General features: G+C 42.1%; 1 protein-coding gene across 1 annotated transcript in view; it reads left to right on the top strand.

The window, feature by feature from the left end:
* Window positions 1-17,178, top strand: part of SATB2 (SATB homeobox 2) — a 113,779-nt gene that overhangs the window by 83,382 nt on the left and 13,219 nt on the right. The window contains exon 10 of the mRNA XM_035136780.2: window positions 10,691-10,888. Within this exon, the coding sequence (XP_034992671.1) occupies window positions 10,691-10,888 (198 nt within the window). The remainder of the gene's footprint in view (window positions 1-10,690; window positions 10,889-17,178) is intronic.

Here is a 17,178-nt window from a genome sequence, read left to right as displayed (position 1 = left end):
TTAGTTGGTCTTTAAGGTGCTACTGAAGGAATTTTTTTATTTTACTTTACCTTACCTAGTTATCTATCTTCTCCACCATCTGTAGGCATGGCTGCCCACTGTCTATCACATTATATCACATGACTTGTTCCTTCCCACATGTTTTGAAATTAAACTTTGCAGGGTGTATGGTACTTTGAAGCCCAGATAATAAGCTGATTGTCTGGGCTTCACAGCACCACACAGGGTTCTATGAAAGCACTGATGATCAGCTCTACATGTATTCATTTCTTTCTCATTTTTGCCAGACATGCAGGGACATGTGCATATGGAAGGCCATGAGATAGGACTGAAATGCACAGCCTGCTTCCCCTCTGGGTTATAACAGGATAACAATAAAGGTCTACCATCAGATTGGGTGTGACCACCATATGTTGCTGGGTGCAGAGCACATTGGGGGCTGATGCAAGGGAAGTAGGGGTCCAAGTGCGTGGCTGGAGGTGGATGCATAGCCTTCCCTTCTGGCCACGTATTTCCTGGCAGGAAGCTAGGCACTCTCCTGGCCAGTCAGGAGGTGCCTGTGGGCCGGGCAGGGGGCAAGACCTGGGCAGGTACTGGGACTGTCACCTTCCTTTGAAGGGGTGCGGCGCCCAGTGCCCAGCCTCTTGTCCTGCGTGGATCTGATCATCACTGGATCACCTGCCCTCCTGCCCCTTTTATATTTGTATGTGTGCTTCAGCCTGATGGTGAGCAAGCTGAACTGTGTATGGGCATTGCTATGGATTACTCAGTTCCTGTATTTGGGGCCAGGGGGGGAGTTTTTTCCTGCAGACAGACTTGACACATCTACAGATTTTTGCCTGCTTCATAGCAAACACCACAACTTGGGCAGTTAAGGCATTGGGTAGTATCCTTTTAACACCAGGGTACCCCGTTAAAGTGGCAGAGCTGTCTGGGAGCCCAAACAGGGGGCCATAGTACCCCTTCCGTGAGGAGGCACTGGCAGGAAAGTCACACTTGACCCATGTCCAGGGGCAGCCTTCATGTCAGGGCCAATCCATCCCAAGTTCAACCTGCAGGTGGTCTGGTTGAAGGTGGATGCTTACCCAGTGCCTTTTGCCATTGGCTTACATATGTAATCAACAAATCTGTGGCCTAATTTAACCCAGCCAATGGTCTCCTGTCTTGTTTCTATTGTCAATCCCCATTGGCACACAGTGTTCCATATGTGCCTGGGTCATGCAAATAGTTTGTTCCTTTCTAATTCAGGACATAGCTGGATTTTAGCTGCACTATATGCATATTTCATGTACGGAAGATCAAGCAGGGAGGGGGAGCCACAGCTGACTTTCAAAAATTGTGCTATAGCTTCAGAGGATTCTCATAACTTGCCATATTTCAAAAAGTGAAAATCTGGACACAACGGTTTTGAGCTTGTGTGTGTGTGTGTGCGCGCACGCGCAAAATCTCAAAAAAATAAAGGAAGGGTGGGGAAAGAGTTTTTGAGCTATTTTTAATGACATTTGCCAAAATCTATACTTCCGACATGGACTGCCATGCATATGGATTTTCCTGGACATTTCAGCGATTTTCCCCTGGAAGCTTTTTAAGAGGGCCAAATACCAGCTATGTCTGGGAAATTCCAGATGTATGGCAACCCTACTCATTCACATGAGTCTCATCAGGTGGGCAGTTCCTTCTCAATGTCAGTTACTGCTCTTGCCCTCAAAGAGTATATCCACTAAATCACAGTGTGATGAGAACTTAAAATGGGCAGTCTCTCATGATGATTCATATCATATGGCTATGGCTGTCATCTACATCCTTAACTAGAACAAGAAGATAAAGTAAAGAATTCAAGGATTAGTTTGGCAGAACTGGTGATTAAACTCCCACAAACATTACAGTAGAGAATGTTGCAGTTCAAAGGTAATAGGAATAATAGAGCAAAGCCAGCTTGTCAAGGTTTCATTAAGCTTCATGGCAAAACTTGCCATTATAGCCAGTTTTCTAGCCATTCAGGTTTCTTCACTGGGTTATTTTAAATAATAACGAGCTTTATTTTAATCAAGATTATTTTAATCAAGAAAAGAACAAGTTCAGAAACCTGACTCATTTTCTACTGCTGTAGATTCCCAATCACATGAAGAGAGTTAATCACTACTGAACATTTGTTTTAAAGACCTTTGCATGGGTACAATTAGAAAGTAATCTTTATGTGGTTAATAGCATGATTTTAGTCTCTTTAAAAACATACATCACACATTGCCTTTTTTGTCACAGATGCTGACATTTTCTGCACTGAAGATGTGGGTGAGGAAATATCCTTTTACATATATTTGAGTAGAGATTTTTTTGAATCATTTTCACTAAAATCTCTTCATTTGCCTACTCACGTATTTGCTGGTATCCCTGCAAAATGTCAGTGCAGATACATTCAATTCCTTAAAAAAAATAAGAATATGAAATGAACCAAGCTGCTGCTCAAGGCCAGTTAATTGACTTAGGTTGCAATCCTAACTCCACTTATTTCTTTTTAAAATTATACCCTGCTTTTCACCATATAGGTCTCAGAGTGCCTTGTAACAATAAAATATACAATATACAAAATTTAAAACATTAATTAAATCTCTTAAATTTAACATCTCATTAATGTAAAATCTCATTTTTATTTTTATTTTTAAATGTAGAACAACTGAAAAGCTTTCAGGGGGCAAAAGCCTCCTGCACTAAAAGTTTTGACCAGGCCTTTGAAACTCAGTAGGAATGTTGCCTAACTTTCTGTGAGAGGGAGTTCTATAGCAGGGGTCAGCAAGGTTTACCTCACCTGGGCCAGTTTACTCCAGTGGAGATCCCTCTGTGGGTTGGATCGCACGTGCGCGCCTGCAATTTCCAGCGTCTGTGCAGACGTAATTTCCAGTGCTGCGGAAGCGAGTCCCCATGCTGCACCGCGCCGGTTTAGCACAGCACGCAGGGACTCGCCAAGCGGGCGGCTTGGTTTGGTGGTGGCTCGTGAGCCGCTTAAACGACCCCCGTGGGCCACTTGTGGCCTATGGGCCTTAGGTTGCCGACCCCTGTTCTATAGAGTTGGGCCCATATCACTGAAAGCACAACTCCTTGTTGACATGCGCTGTGCTTCTGGCCCATAGGGAACCACTATTATTGCTCCCCTGACAATCTCACTGATTGATTTGGGGTGTACAGGGTAAATTGGTTGTTAAGGTATCCTGGGCCCAAGCGATTCAGGGCTCTGTACACTAGCACAAGAACCTTAAACCTGCCTTGGTAGCAGACAGGAAGCCAGTGCACGCCTTCTGTCACTAGTGTCATGTGTTGGAGTTTGGTTGCTCTCTGGAAGTAAGCTCCATTAAATTTATTAGGAGTGACTTTTGAGTAGACATGGTTAGGGTTAAGACACTTTCTTCCATGCAGATGTCAGTGCTTGAGTGGTGGTAAGTATAATTTCAATATACATTACCCTGGGCAGCTTATTCCCTGCTTCCATTATGAACATTAGTACATGGATAGAACATTGTCAGTGGTCTTAAAATCAATGCCCTTCAGCATTCTAAATAACACAGCAGTTACTGTAATAAAATCTAGCTTTCTTCTGCCAATAATTCTAGTCTCAGTGTGTTTGAACATACAAAGTTCAAATCATTTCTGTATCTCTCTTGTGCTACTTACATTAATATGTGAAATATATATTTTTATCTAGAGGCATTTGTGATTCATATGAGCATCCTGATCAATGTCTTTCAAACACCTCCTCTGCTGTCTGCTCCACTTGGTCAAAATTTGGTTTCTTGTGTGAAAAAGCTGTCAACCTAGCAGAGCACTTTTAGGATGCATGTGTTGAACAGGGTCCTTGAACCACCCGTCCTTTTTGTCTCAATCTTTTTGGCATCACTGGCAAAGTTTTGTGTTTTATCTCTTTGATGCTCCCCACAGATGCAGGAAGAGATACCTTTTATTGCTCCTCTTTACTGAGTTCAGCTGAAAGACTTGGGTGGGGAGTTCTGTGTCAATGCTCACTGCACTACCTTTCCAAGCCCTGGATACTGGATCAAAGCAGGCATGACTTGTAGTCCTCAGAAGCATTTGGAGCAATGCCGTCACCTCCACCAGCTCTTTGGCAACCTCTGTTTTGTGTTATTGAGGACCCTTCTGACTCACTACACTTTAGCTGAAAGCAATGCACTGAGTTTCATCTACACCCACCCACAAAAATTTACCTTCCTTGGCTGATGCTTCAGGGCATAGCAGTGTACCCTCGCATCACAACCCAACAAGCTTAAGGAAGAAAAGATGGTACTTCTCACAAAGAAGTACCCACACAAGGAGAAGCAAAAGGAAACCTGTTCTTATTGTGCTTTCGCACCATGCGTTTAATTCAAAAAGCAGGAAATCCGCATAAGCTAATATTGGGACTGTGATTTCCAGGACACAGAAAATGAATGTTTGGATATGCCCTAATACATAATGAATAAACCTACAAGGCAAGAGTACCTGATCCTGTTCTGTTCACATGGAATATTTTGTTGAGTTTCTTTATGTATGAATCCTTTTAACAGCTGTTTTGATAGATTTTTTTGGTTGACCGCTACTGCTGGACTAAATATGACCATAGCTGCCAAGTTTTCCCTTTTCTCACGAGGAAGCCTATTCAGCATAAGGGAATTTCCCTTAAAAAAGGGATAACTTGGCAGCTATGAATATGACAAAAGTAAAAAGGTCAGCTGGCTAAACAGGATCAATGATAAGTATGGGAATGAGCTTCATTTCTTTCTTCATCTACCTCCCTTTTCCTCTAAGGAGTTCCTTGTACATCATGCCTGAAATGCTTTTGTTTATTGAGCAGCCAAAAGTTTAGTTACCCTGAGACTCCAGTAACTAGTTGGAATCCAGGAGTATACCCAGACTACCATCCTGTTCCTTCACGGGGAGGCAACCTCTCCCAGGACGGGTTGTGCACCTAATTCCTGGACTCAGGAACCATCAATCTGCAGCACTTATGTCTAATCAGGATACAGCCCAGTTTATTAGCCCCCACATGATAGACACATGGCAATAGAGCACACCCTTTACAGCAATCTTGAAGTTTTTTACTGGACTTATTTGCATAGGAGAGATGCTGAGTGATGGAACTGGGCCACTAAGGGATCAAGTATGTTTAAGAGTGGGATGTCTAATAACAGCCTAATTCTACATACAGTAACCTGTCTTCCCTAAAACAATGTCACCAGGAACATAAGCCAAAAGCCTGAAATCAACATGAATGCCTCCATTCCAGAGAAATTCTGTACCAGCATTTCTTGCATGAAAACAATTCTCTTGGAATGCTCAATAAAACACACATGGACTCCCTCTGCTATCACCTCCCTGAATAAAAAAAAACCCACAACTTGAGGGTTTAAACAAAAAGAAAAAAGAAAAGGGAGATTTATTTATTAATAATTCATGAGTTCTCATCGAACATGCACGAAGCAACGGTGCTATTCAATAGAGAATACTGTCATCTGTCACTGTTTTATTTGACATTTACACACTTTTTTTTTGCTTGGTACTGCAAAACTTTCTTGGATGGCATGCTAAGATTATTTAAATAGAAAACAACAGCAGCAGCAGAGTGCACACACTTTCTTACCTGGTGGTTTCTGTTTGTTTGGGCATTATGTATGCTGATTAGATGGGACTTGTGGTAGCATAGGGTTCTCTCAAATATTAGCCACATTGAAACTTAAAATCTGTTGTTCAGTGGAGCTAAATATATAGTCCTGAATGGATGAGTGAAAGACAGTTTGGGTAAATAGATGGAGGGCGAGGACAACAGTGACTAAAAGATTTGTTGTAGATAAGTGTACAAGTAGGCTGTGAAACAGAGAGAAAACAAGTAATAGCTGTTGTGAAAGAAACTGACACAAATGAATTGCCAATGCTGATGCCAAATAAATATTTATAAATGGCATCAGAGGGAGGCCCAGTAGTATAAAATTGCAAGCATGAAGAGGGCATTTAGCACAATGACATTACTGAGTTAGGAAGGCTTAGCAATTTCTTGCTAATATTAGACTCATGAAAATCTTTCTGCTCTGTAGGTTAGTTATTATTTATAAAAATCGCAGAACCAGCTGATACATTCATAAGCTAATTATTGTAGCAGCTGGGTATACATGGTGCAATATGTCTGAGGCTGTGAAGTATCACAGATTTCTTGGGACCTGCTGTGGTGTGTGTGCCATAGGAGGCTAGATCCCTTAATCTGATCAGCCAAGCAAAGAGTTTCTGGGGAAACTGGATTAATATTTCCCTAAATAACAGGAATGTGATTCACCTTCAGAACTGAGCTCTGCTAAACATGCCATTAGCTTACGTCCACTGGGGAATTGAGACGTTCTCAGGTGTCCTAAGGATGGGATCTTTGCCTGATAGCTTCCCTTGCCAGAAATTAATTTGGTTTGCTCATATCTGCACACATGGTCACACTGCAGTCTAGTTTTCTCCTTAATAGCTCCACGGTCAAGACCTTGCAAGTTGCTTGGCAAATTGAGCACTATGCTTCCTAAAGACTAATGGCAGAGAGCACATAGTCCATAATGAGGCCTATAGTGTCAGGCTAAGTGACTGTAATGAGTGCAGATTATAGCAGTGCTTATCAATCAAATGCAGCTGACTGTTGTGTGAGACATTCCAAGATCACAAGCAAAAATGGTAGCAGTAAGTTGTCACGGGTCTCTTTTCAAACGGAACCTTCTCTTACTATAACTGCCTGCTCTGACAGATCAGTAGGTTTTTGGGTTTGGATCACTCAGAACCATAGCTGCCAAGTTTTCCCTTTTCTCGCGAGGAAGCCTATTCAGCATAAGGGAAAATCCCTTTAAAAAAGGGGGTAACTTGGCAGCTATGCTCAGAACGTTGACTTTGAACAGGTGTGAGATTTTACTTACCCTTTAAAAGTTTCTTTAAGGTTGTAAGTCTCTCTTACAGTTTCCCTTGGGAAGTTTTAACCATACCTGCTTTAAACATATGAAAGTGTGCAGTTGGAGACTTACTCTGATCAGTAAAATGGATGGAGAAATAGCAGCTTATCCCCCCACCACAGATGGTTTATTTTACATTTCAAAAATTATTTCCTTCGTACTGCAGAACCCGAGAAAACACTTTAGAGCCGAGAGTTTTGTTCTTGTTTGTTTGTTTGTTTTAAATTATTATTAAAGAGGGACACAGGTTTTGGGGGTGTGGGCAAGAGAATATTTGTGGAAAATCAGCCACCACCTGATTCTATGGTTAGCAACATACCAACTAAAATACCAAATGCAGATATTTATTCCAAGCAAATAATTAGATATCTCCTTTTCATACCCCCCCCCCAGCAGCTTATTGCAAGAAAAGATCGGGTCTGCACAAATGTGGCCTCTCACTTGTAAAAACAAGGCAGTGTTGTGTTACAGATTAGTTTATAAATCCCCAGTGGCTTCACAGTTCAGTGCCTACAGCTGCTGCAGATGGGCCTGGGTTTTTGTCTCTTCGCTGTGCTGCAGCCGGCAGTTGAAGGAGAAAATGGAATGATCAGGTTATTAACATGTAGGCCGTGAGGAAGAGGCTGCACAATGAGAACAGCTGGTGTTGCTGTCTTGGCTGATGCAGCGGAGATAATCAAATCTTGCCTCCCCCCCTTTCCTTTTCCTTTTTTTTGGGGGGGGGGGTAAAGGCAGAAGATACAAACAACGATGTGATATCATATGAGGTCTTTTTAATAGCACCTTGCATCAGGTTGTTACACCAAATCTTTCAATTCCTTTTCTGGCTTGTGAAAAGCCTTTCTATTCAGGTCCCTTCATACACAGTTTTGAAGAAATACATATTTAATCTTAAGAAAACAAGATCTAGCTTGAAATATTAAATTGACACAACCCCATTGAAATTGCTCAGGCCCCATGGATTTCAACAGGATGGAGATATGGTTAGTTCAGTGTTTAGACAATCCAGACAATCACTTGCGATGATGAGCTATAGAACTGTCAAAATATTTTACTTAATGAAAGGTAGGAAATGCATGTATTGTATGTTGCTTCATTATTACATTGATTTTACTCTCATAAAGCCACAAGAAAGGGATGATTCAGTCATTGCTATGCAAGGTTGCCTACAGGTGTTAACAAAGATTTTTTTGCACCAAAGTTTACAGATGTTCTGTGTATTTAAAACCATTCAATATAATTGCACTTTCTCTATACATGTAAGTGGATAAAGGTGAGAAAGTTTGTCACCTATTAACAAGTACTGTCTTTCTGCCCTATGGGTTACATTAATAATTTCTTATAATGGTATTGGTATTTTGTCTATCTTGAGAGACAATGGAGTGCAGCTCCGGGGTCAAACTGACTCGATGGGTCACATGCTTAGGCAGTGTGTATGGAGGTCCTAGGCTGCCCAGAAAACAATACCCCCCTCAACTTCACTGATGTGGTCAAAAAGAAAACAGAGCAATACATTTGACACCAGCTTGGCTGAAGGAGCTGCAGGAGCTTCTGGAAGGAGGCATACAAGGTGCCATCCAACCATCTTAGGGACTCTACTCCTTAGCCTTTTCTTCTGTCGAAGATATCTCACAAGACAGCGGAGGTTTAGAATCAAAACTTTCCTTCTCCTAGATGGGCTACCTTCCCAGATTGATGAACCCCACCTGCCCCTCTACAGCAGGCATAGGCAAACTCAGCCTTCCAGATGTTTTGGGACTACAACTCCCATCATCCCTAGCTAACAGGACCAGTGGTCAGGGATGATGGGAATTGTAGTCTCAAAGCATCTGGAGGGCTGAATTTGCCTATGCCTGCTCTACAGCATATGCAGGAACTGCCTTCTTGACTGTTAGACCCTTAGTTGGTCTTGTCCTCTCAATCCACCAGAGCCCGTCTTCGCATGCAGAGGAAGTCTCTAACGCACTGAAGAAGAGTTTGGATTTGATATCCTGCTTTATCATTACCCGAAGGAGTCTCAAAGTGGCTAACAATCTCCTCCCCCCCCCCACAACAGACACCCTGTGAGGTGGGTGGGCTGAGAGACTTCAGAGAAGTGTGACTAGACCAAGGTCATTCAGCAGCTGCATGCGGAGACGCGAACCCGGTTCCCCAGATTACAAGTCTACCGCTCTTAACCACTACACCACACTGGCACTGAGGCTTTGAGACCCATCAGCTACTCTCACTTGGTTTAGCCTGCCAGTCGAAGCCATTCCCAGGGTGTGGCCGCTGTCTCATGTTGACAGTTTCTAGGAGCCACAGGTGAAAGCTGAGTGCTGAGTGGGGACCAAAGGTGGACAAACTACCCCAAAAGGAGCCAGACGTGTCCTCCACCAGAGGTACTACCCCTCTCCTACACCCCATATAAGGGCATAGACAGTAATCAAACTGTTGGTTATTATAGTGAAGTTCTGTTCATGATTTCCCAATAAAATACATGTAAATCCATCAAAAATTGCAGTGGGTGAATCTGAGGTAGAGGTGGGAGAAGATTGCACCAGTAATCAGTTGTTTGGTTCAGTGTCTTCTAAGCTTTTTCTTCACTTAGCTGAGTAGGGGTTCCCAAGGAACTCTGCAAAATATCGTAGCAATCATAGTTCTAGGCAACTTCCTAGATTCTTTAAAGAATTTGAATGTAGGGTCCACTGCTTTCCAGGTCTACTTCTTTTTTTTTCTAGTTATTGCCTGTAACGCAGGCATACTCTCCCTATATGTCTCCTTTGCGTTTTTCCAAATTGTTTGCATGGCAGTGGGAGAAATTAGTTTGGTTCACTTTTGAATGCAACTTCATCACATTTGCCCTTCCTGAATCAATATGCAAGCAAAACACACCTCTCCTTGGAAATTTGTACATTAATGAAATTTGCAATGCAGTTATCTGACAATAGAGTGCACATTGAAGGCAGTAATACATTCAGAGATGTTTATTAGGAGAAATGCATATCATTTAAAAATAAAGAATAAGAAATCACAAACTGATACAGAAATGGAGTGAACTTTAGATTGAAAAATGATAAAATGAGAAACCAAAATTGACAGATTTGTTCATTCTTAGCTGTCTGGTAATGATCAGTACTGCATAGAGTGCAGGTTTCACCTCAGATTGTTTTAGGACTTTCTCTCAATGAGTCTCCCTTCTTGGATCCTTCTTGGGTGCCAAGTTCCTTTATATCAGTACATGAAACCACAGATGCATGCAGACACACTCATAACTGGTGTAGTAAATATAATGTTGTTTCTCCCTCATCTAGCACAATGAAGATTTGTGTGAATGAGATTTCACACTGGGTGATTCCGTATCAGACATGCATGGAAATGCCACAAGCTGCATCTGTTGTCCAGTAGAGCAAGAATAAGGGCACCCATCTGGGTCAAAACTGAAATGTCCTGAACTATTAGAAAAAGGTCAAAAATTGCCATTTGAGAACATATCACAAGTGCACTATATGTATGTTCTTGGTAACTTGGAGGATGTTATGCAGCAGGATTATCATTACCAAACTGGTGAATCAGTTTGTAATGATTCTGAGCACTACAATATAAGCTATGCTAAATAGGTAGCAAGTATTGGAGGTGTCACCTGTGATAAATCATAGTAGCACAATAAAATAAAAAGTCCCTTCAACCATTATGTTGTTCACCAGTTTACTAGTACTTAAAACGTCAGTTATTTTGACTTTCCACTGCAGGGTTGGCTGTGTGAGCTGCTCCGTTGGAAGGAAAACCCAAGTCCAGAGAACCGTACACTTTGGGAAAATCTGTGCACCATCCGGCGCTTCCTGAATCTTCCGCAGCATGAGAGGGATGTGATCTATGAAGAGGAATCCAGGCATCATCACAGTGAACGTATGCAGCATGTAGTCCAACTTACCCCTGAGCCTGTGCAGGTCAGTGCTATGTCCATTTTAAAATGATTCTTTGTCCCATGCCAACTAGTAAAAGAATGAAAACACAAATGGTTCCAAGCATCTTCCAGATCTAGAAGCACAAAACTTCCAGGGTCTTTTTCAGTGAAGAGATTCCTGGATTGCCTTAGGGATCAAGATAGTGATATAAGAAGCAGGTGTGTGTGTTCTATTTCAAAGAGAACTAGCTTGAGAGTACAATATTTAGAGTGATGTCTTTGCATTGCTACCTGGGTCGCTGTCCAGTCTCTTTTTTATGTATTCTTCTGGCACAATCATTAGTCTAATGATTAGAAAGTGGCACTGTTCCCTCTTATATGTTCCAATTCAGTTTCCAAGTTTTGAAATCACCATGCAGTAGGAGCAGGGTAGGTGATGGGATGTGAAGACGTTTGTCTTCCTCCGCTTCCTCCTCCCTTTTCTCTTTAAAGAAATATATAGTTTTATGAAATTCTATGTTTTTCAGACATGTATAGAAAGGGTCGATAAGGTGTCTGTTTCTTTAACCCATATTTAATCACAGATGGCTACTAAATAGAAATTTGATTTCAAATAAAAAATTACCTGTCTTGAAAGTAGGCTCCAGTAACCTATGTAGGTGGTCTTTTGGTGCTAGTGTTTTTTTTAATGGTTGACCTTGATAATTTAGCCTACTTTTGAAACTCTTCAAGCACATTACTTTTCTGCATAGTGTGTGTAGTTTCAAGTGACACGTTACACTGCATTGCAATGTGATGTATTTGTATTTGTCAGCAAGTTACAAAGCCTTGAATTAATTATTTATTACAATCAAAATATGAAAAATGAAGAAAAATAACTGGAACCAGCTGGCAGCTATAAATAGCAAAACTCTGGAGACTCTCCAACACAGTTGAAACATTCGATCTGTGTTTTGGGGATGCTGCACTTAAGGTATTGTTGTGCTTATCTGATAAGCCTCCTGTGTTCTGTTAACCTGATGCTAAATCGCAATATTGGTTTGGCAGTGACAATCTCTATTACACAATTAACCAGAAATAATCGGTGACAACCAGTATCAAATGCACAAAATTGATGCCCATTTAATCCAACTATTTTCTTTGTTCAAGCTAATATTAATTCTTCCCAAATGTTGCTGTGCTTAGATTGTTCTGTCATTGGGATGCATGAATTTTCAGTAACTGCTGTACTGTTAAAGGAGTCCATTAAGCAACATGTCTTATTAATATGCAGAGATGTTTTGTCTTTACCCTTCTTTTCTTCATATACTTGCAGTAATCAAAATTTTAGAAAGTATGTGTAGTTGTTTTATTTTAATTGATATCACAATGCAAGTTGAATAATGAATGCCAAAGATGAGTTTGAAATCCATTTTGATCCCTTACCTGGTAAGGAGGAAGACTGCTGCAATAAATGATAAAGTTAGTATAACAGCAACAATTGCAATCAATGTATGTTTTGTGTCTTTCATCCTCTAATAACGTTTGCCTTTCCTGGTTTCAAGCATCTTAGAACTTTCTTAATTGAGATCATCTAACATTCTAAAGGGATGAATAATATCACGGAGAAGGAGCAACACACCCTTTCCTCTATCATGATTTATTTTCAATCAAATTACATTTTTTAAAGCAGTGTGTAAGATGTCCAGTCTACAAAGCACATAAGGCAGGTGGGCAAAATGTAGTTATGTTGAAAATAATATTTTACTTGGTAATAGCTAACATTAGTCATACAGTGGTACCTCGGGTTAAGAACTTAATTCGTTCTGGTGGTCCGTTCTTAACCTGAAACTGTTCTTAACCTGAGGTACCACTTTAGCTAATGGGGCCTCCCTCTGCCACCATGCTGGCGCCGCACGATTTCTGTTCTCATCCTGAAGCAAAGTTCTTAACCCGAGGTACTATTTCTGGGTTAGTGGAGTCTGTAACCTGAAGCACCTGTAACCTGAGGTACCACTGTACTCAGAATTGACTCGCTGAAGAAAATGGACTTAAGTAACTTAAATCCAGGGACGCAGGTGGCGCTGTGGGTTAAACCACAGAGCCTAGGGCTTGCCGATCAGAAGGTCGGCAGTTTGAATCCATGTGATGGGGTGAGCTCCCGTTCCTCGACCCTGCTCCTGCTAACCTAGCAGTTCGAAAGCACATCAAAATGCAAGTAGATAAATAGGAACCGCTGCAGCGGGAAGGTAAACAGTGTTACCGTGCACTGCTCTGGTTCGCCAGAAGCGGCTTAGTCATGCTGGCCACATGACCCAGAAGCTGTCTGCAGACAAACGCCAGCTCCCTTGGCCAGTAAAGCGAGATGAGCGCTGCAATCCCAGAGTCATCCATGACTGGACCTAATGGTCAGGGGTCCCTTTACCTTTAACTTAAATCCATTTATTTCAATGTGCCTAAGTATGACTTTGTTTATTTGTTTTAAAAACTTTTATCCTGCCATTTATCCAAAGACATGGACAGGTTGCAACAATAAAACAGACAAAAACAATAACTTTTGCTCTTTAGACCTGGAAAGCTACAGAAGTCTCAGCATGTGTTCATTTGTATTAGAATTGTAAAATACTTTTTAAAAGTACAATGCAGGAAACTATTATATAGTTAAAACTTAGATGGAAAGCCTAGGCAACAGATTAAGTTCTAATTAAAGGCAGAGTACATTTAGTTTAATGTTGTCTAATATTTTCCAGTATGTATGACTCATTCTTGAGGGTTAAGGAGATATAAATATCCTTTTCCCCAAAGGACCGTCCTGTTGTAAGTTCCAACTTGCCCAGCATGACCCCTACCTTTAAAAAGTAATTCATTTGCCTTCCCAAATTTTTGTTTGATTAGTAATATGCAACCAAAGTACATTGTCAATATTGGTTACAGTATTCATGCCACTTAATTGAATGGTCCATCTTAAAGCTTTTGAGAGAGGGCATTTGAGGTCTCAAAAAATAAAGCTATTTTAATGAAAGTGTGTGTAAAATTAAGTCAAATGCTTGAAGTGAAATCGTTGCCTCCTGAGTTGTCATCTTTTTGAAAACTGATGCCTCACCACTTGGAGAATGTGTGGCTATGCACTGTGGTTTTAGTTTTAATGAATGTTTGACCACTTTACTTTTTAATAAGCTCTATTTGGACGTTTCATGACAGTTTATAGAAGCTTAGAACCCTAGTTCCTAAAAGCTTTGCACGCATTTTGACAAAAACCAATAAGCTACACACAACAGGCAACGAGGCCTTTTATATTTGAATCTAAAATATCCAGTAGAGTTTCTTATGATAGATAGTTATTACAATTGCAGTGGAAAGCCACTGAAATTTTACTGTTGAGGCCAAACCTACCTATCATGCAATTTCAGCTGTTTTTGTTTAACATTCATGCCTCGTGTGGCTAGAACATGCTTCAGATTTTTATTAAGACTTACATTTGCAGCTCCCATTATAATCATAGTATAACTTATATTGGGAAGAGGAGAAACTTTCTTAGTTATGTATTACACTATATCACTTAATTATTAGAAAGTATCTCAGATTGTTTTGCCAGTTTTGAACTATGGTGCTATGGTCTATGGGGTCACGAAGAGTCGGACGCGACTAAACGACTAAACAACAACAACAACAACAACCATATGCTATTTGCAGCTTACATGGGCAACTACATTTTCAGCCGTTTCAATTTCCAAACAACATAGAAACTAATTTCGGGGGGGGGGGGAATGCCAGAGCTGAAGCTGTCCAGCTCAGATCATATACTCTAATGACTGAATATTAATTGATCAGAATCTTCCATATGAATGGAAACAAGATGAGTAAATCAGAAAACTAACATCAAAAATTATGCATGATTTTTGTTATGCTCCTTAGCACAATGCATAAACACAGAATGAGCTGCTGTCTTTGGGTTGCATGGATCTGCTCTAACAACAAAAAGGAGTAATACACCTGTTAGACACAGTTTCTGGGATGAGGGCGGAAAGTATTGAGCACAGCGGAAGGCACAAAGTAGTATGTTTTCTGGGCCAGATCAACCATTTTGTTGAAAGACACTGTATGTTAATAATAATAATAATAATAATAATAATAATAATAATAATAATAATTCTTTATTATTTATACCCCACCCATCTGGCTGGGCGGCTTACAGCATACCGGTATCTAAAAACATAAAACATGTTGAATCTACTCCATATAGAATCTGTGTTCCTAGTTAGTAGAATGAGTTGACTGAAGTGTAGTAGCTGCTCGGTTGTTAATAATCTGATAAGCATGTTGGAAAGGCTTATTTATATTTGTGGAAGTTTATTACTGTCAGTTCTAGGCCCAGTTCAAAGTGCTAGTTTTAATTTTTAAAACCCTAAAGGGCCTATGACCAAGATATCTCAGGAATCACTTCAACCTGTATCACAAATAATATCCATAGCAGAGTGTGTCATCAGGTGTTCCCTTCCTACCCTGTTTCCCCTTTTTTAATACGTAGTCATAAAGTAAGCCATGGCAGGGTTTCTAAGCATTTGAGAAATATAAGACATACCCCGAAAATAAGCCATACTTCCGCGCCGCGAAAACCAACCCCCACTGTCACCTCCACTCACAGAGTCACTCTATGCGGCCAGCACTGCAGTAGCACAATCAGCTGTGAAGCGGTGCTCCAAGAGTTCCACTTAACAGCTGATCGCGCTCCTGCCTTGTTGGCTGTATCACCGCGCTCTGCCTTCTCATCCACCGCCGTCCCTGCCGCTTCTGTGCTTGCCGCCACCGCTGGGCCAATTGCTTCTTCCTTGCCTGGCCCGGCCCGGCCAAGGAGCTTGGAGCGCCCTGCAGCAGCGGGCAGAGTGCCTGAGCCAGCGGCCTCTGCCTGGCTCAGCCAAGGACGCCTGCCGCCCCGCCTGCTGCAGCGCCGAGCACTCAAGAGAGCCCAGCAGCGCCCTGAGCCAGTGCCCTGAGCCATAAAAACCGTACCGGTAATAAAAAAAATAAGACATCCCACCGAAAGTAAGCCACCCTGTGTTTTTTTGAGGGGAAAAAGTTATAAGACAGTGTATTTAAAAAGGGGAAACACGGTATTGACTCCAATGGGGCACAGCTCAGTGGTGAAGCATCCACTTTGCATGCAGAAGATCTCATGTTTAATCCCTGGCTTCTCCAGGTAGAGCTGGGAGAGTTCCCTGCCTGCACATGGAGAGCGGCTGCCAGTCAGTGTAGACCAGGCATAGGCAACCTTGGCTCTCCAGATGTTTTGGAACTACAACTCCCATGATCCCTGAGCACTGCCCCTGTTAGCTAGGGATCATGGGAGTTGTAGCTCCAAAACATCTGGATAGCCAAGGTTGCCTATGCCTGGTGTAGACCAGTGTTTCTCAACCTTTTTTGGGCCACGGCACACTATGTTCTATGAAAAAAATCACGCGGCACACCAACTCTGTGCCGCCCTATATTTAGTTTGTCTATAGCCCCTGCTTTTTGCCCAAACGGGCCCCATCCACCACCCAGCTGAAGTTCCCAAGCTGCTTGAAACCCACAAACGTTACAATCCGTCCCTAGTCCAACATTTACTCGCAAGTAAACCTCGCGCTCAGTTCGATGGGCCTCAGTCCCCGCCGCCCAAGCAAGCATCGGAATTCAACCTGGCGACGCAAAGCTAGGCATTTCTACTCGGAAGGAAGCACCGCTGAGTTTTAGTGGGGCTTGCTACCTGGCTAGTGGCTGCAACCAGATTGCAGTTTAAATCGGATTTGCGTGTGCAAGCCGGTTCCGCGGAGGCCATTGGGACGTTTCTTCTCAAATAATTGGGATTCGGCACATCTTAGGACACATTTACACGGGAGGAAGAAAATCCCAAGGGAAGCTGGCGCGACCTCAGCCTGTAATTTGCCGCGACGTGCGGCAACGAGAAGGGCAATTTGCATTGTCACGTGCCTGGCGGCCGCCAATATTCCAAGGGTCAGCGACGTGACAATGCAAATCGCCCTTCTCGTCGCGGCACACTAGCCAGCGTCTCGCGGCACACTGGTGTGACGCGGAACAGCGGTTGAGAAACGCTGGTGTAGACAATACTGAGCTAGATGGACCAATGTTACGACTGGTGTAAGGCAGCGTCCTATGTTCCTGTGGAGGGAAATGACTATGCCATCCTCAGCTGAAAGAGTCTTTTTGGGAGTATATTGGGGAAACAAGGGGGCTTAGATCACTGAGAAGGTGCTCCCCCCCCTGCAGTGGCAGAACACCATCCACAGCTGCTGAACTTTCAGTGGACATACAATAAGGTTTCTTCTGATCACTTTAGGATTGCTCTATAACGCTGTA

This window comes from Zootoca vivipara, chromosome 1, assembly GCF_963506605.1.
Source record: "Zootoca vivipara chromosome 1, rZooViv1.1, whole genome shotgun sequence".
In the NCBI taxonomy this organism is placed as follows: domain Eukaryota; kingdom Metazoa; phylum Chordata; class Lepidosauria; order Squamata; family Lacertidae; genus Zootoca; species Zootoca vivipara.
Note: the sequence above shows the minus strand (reverse complement) of the source record. Positions and strands in the feature narration are given on the sequence as shown.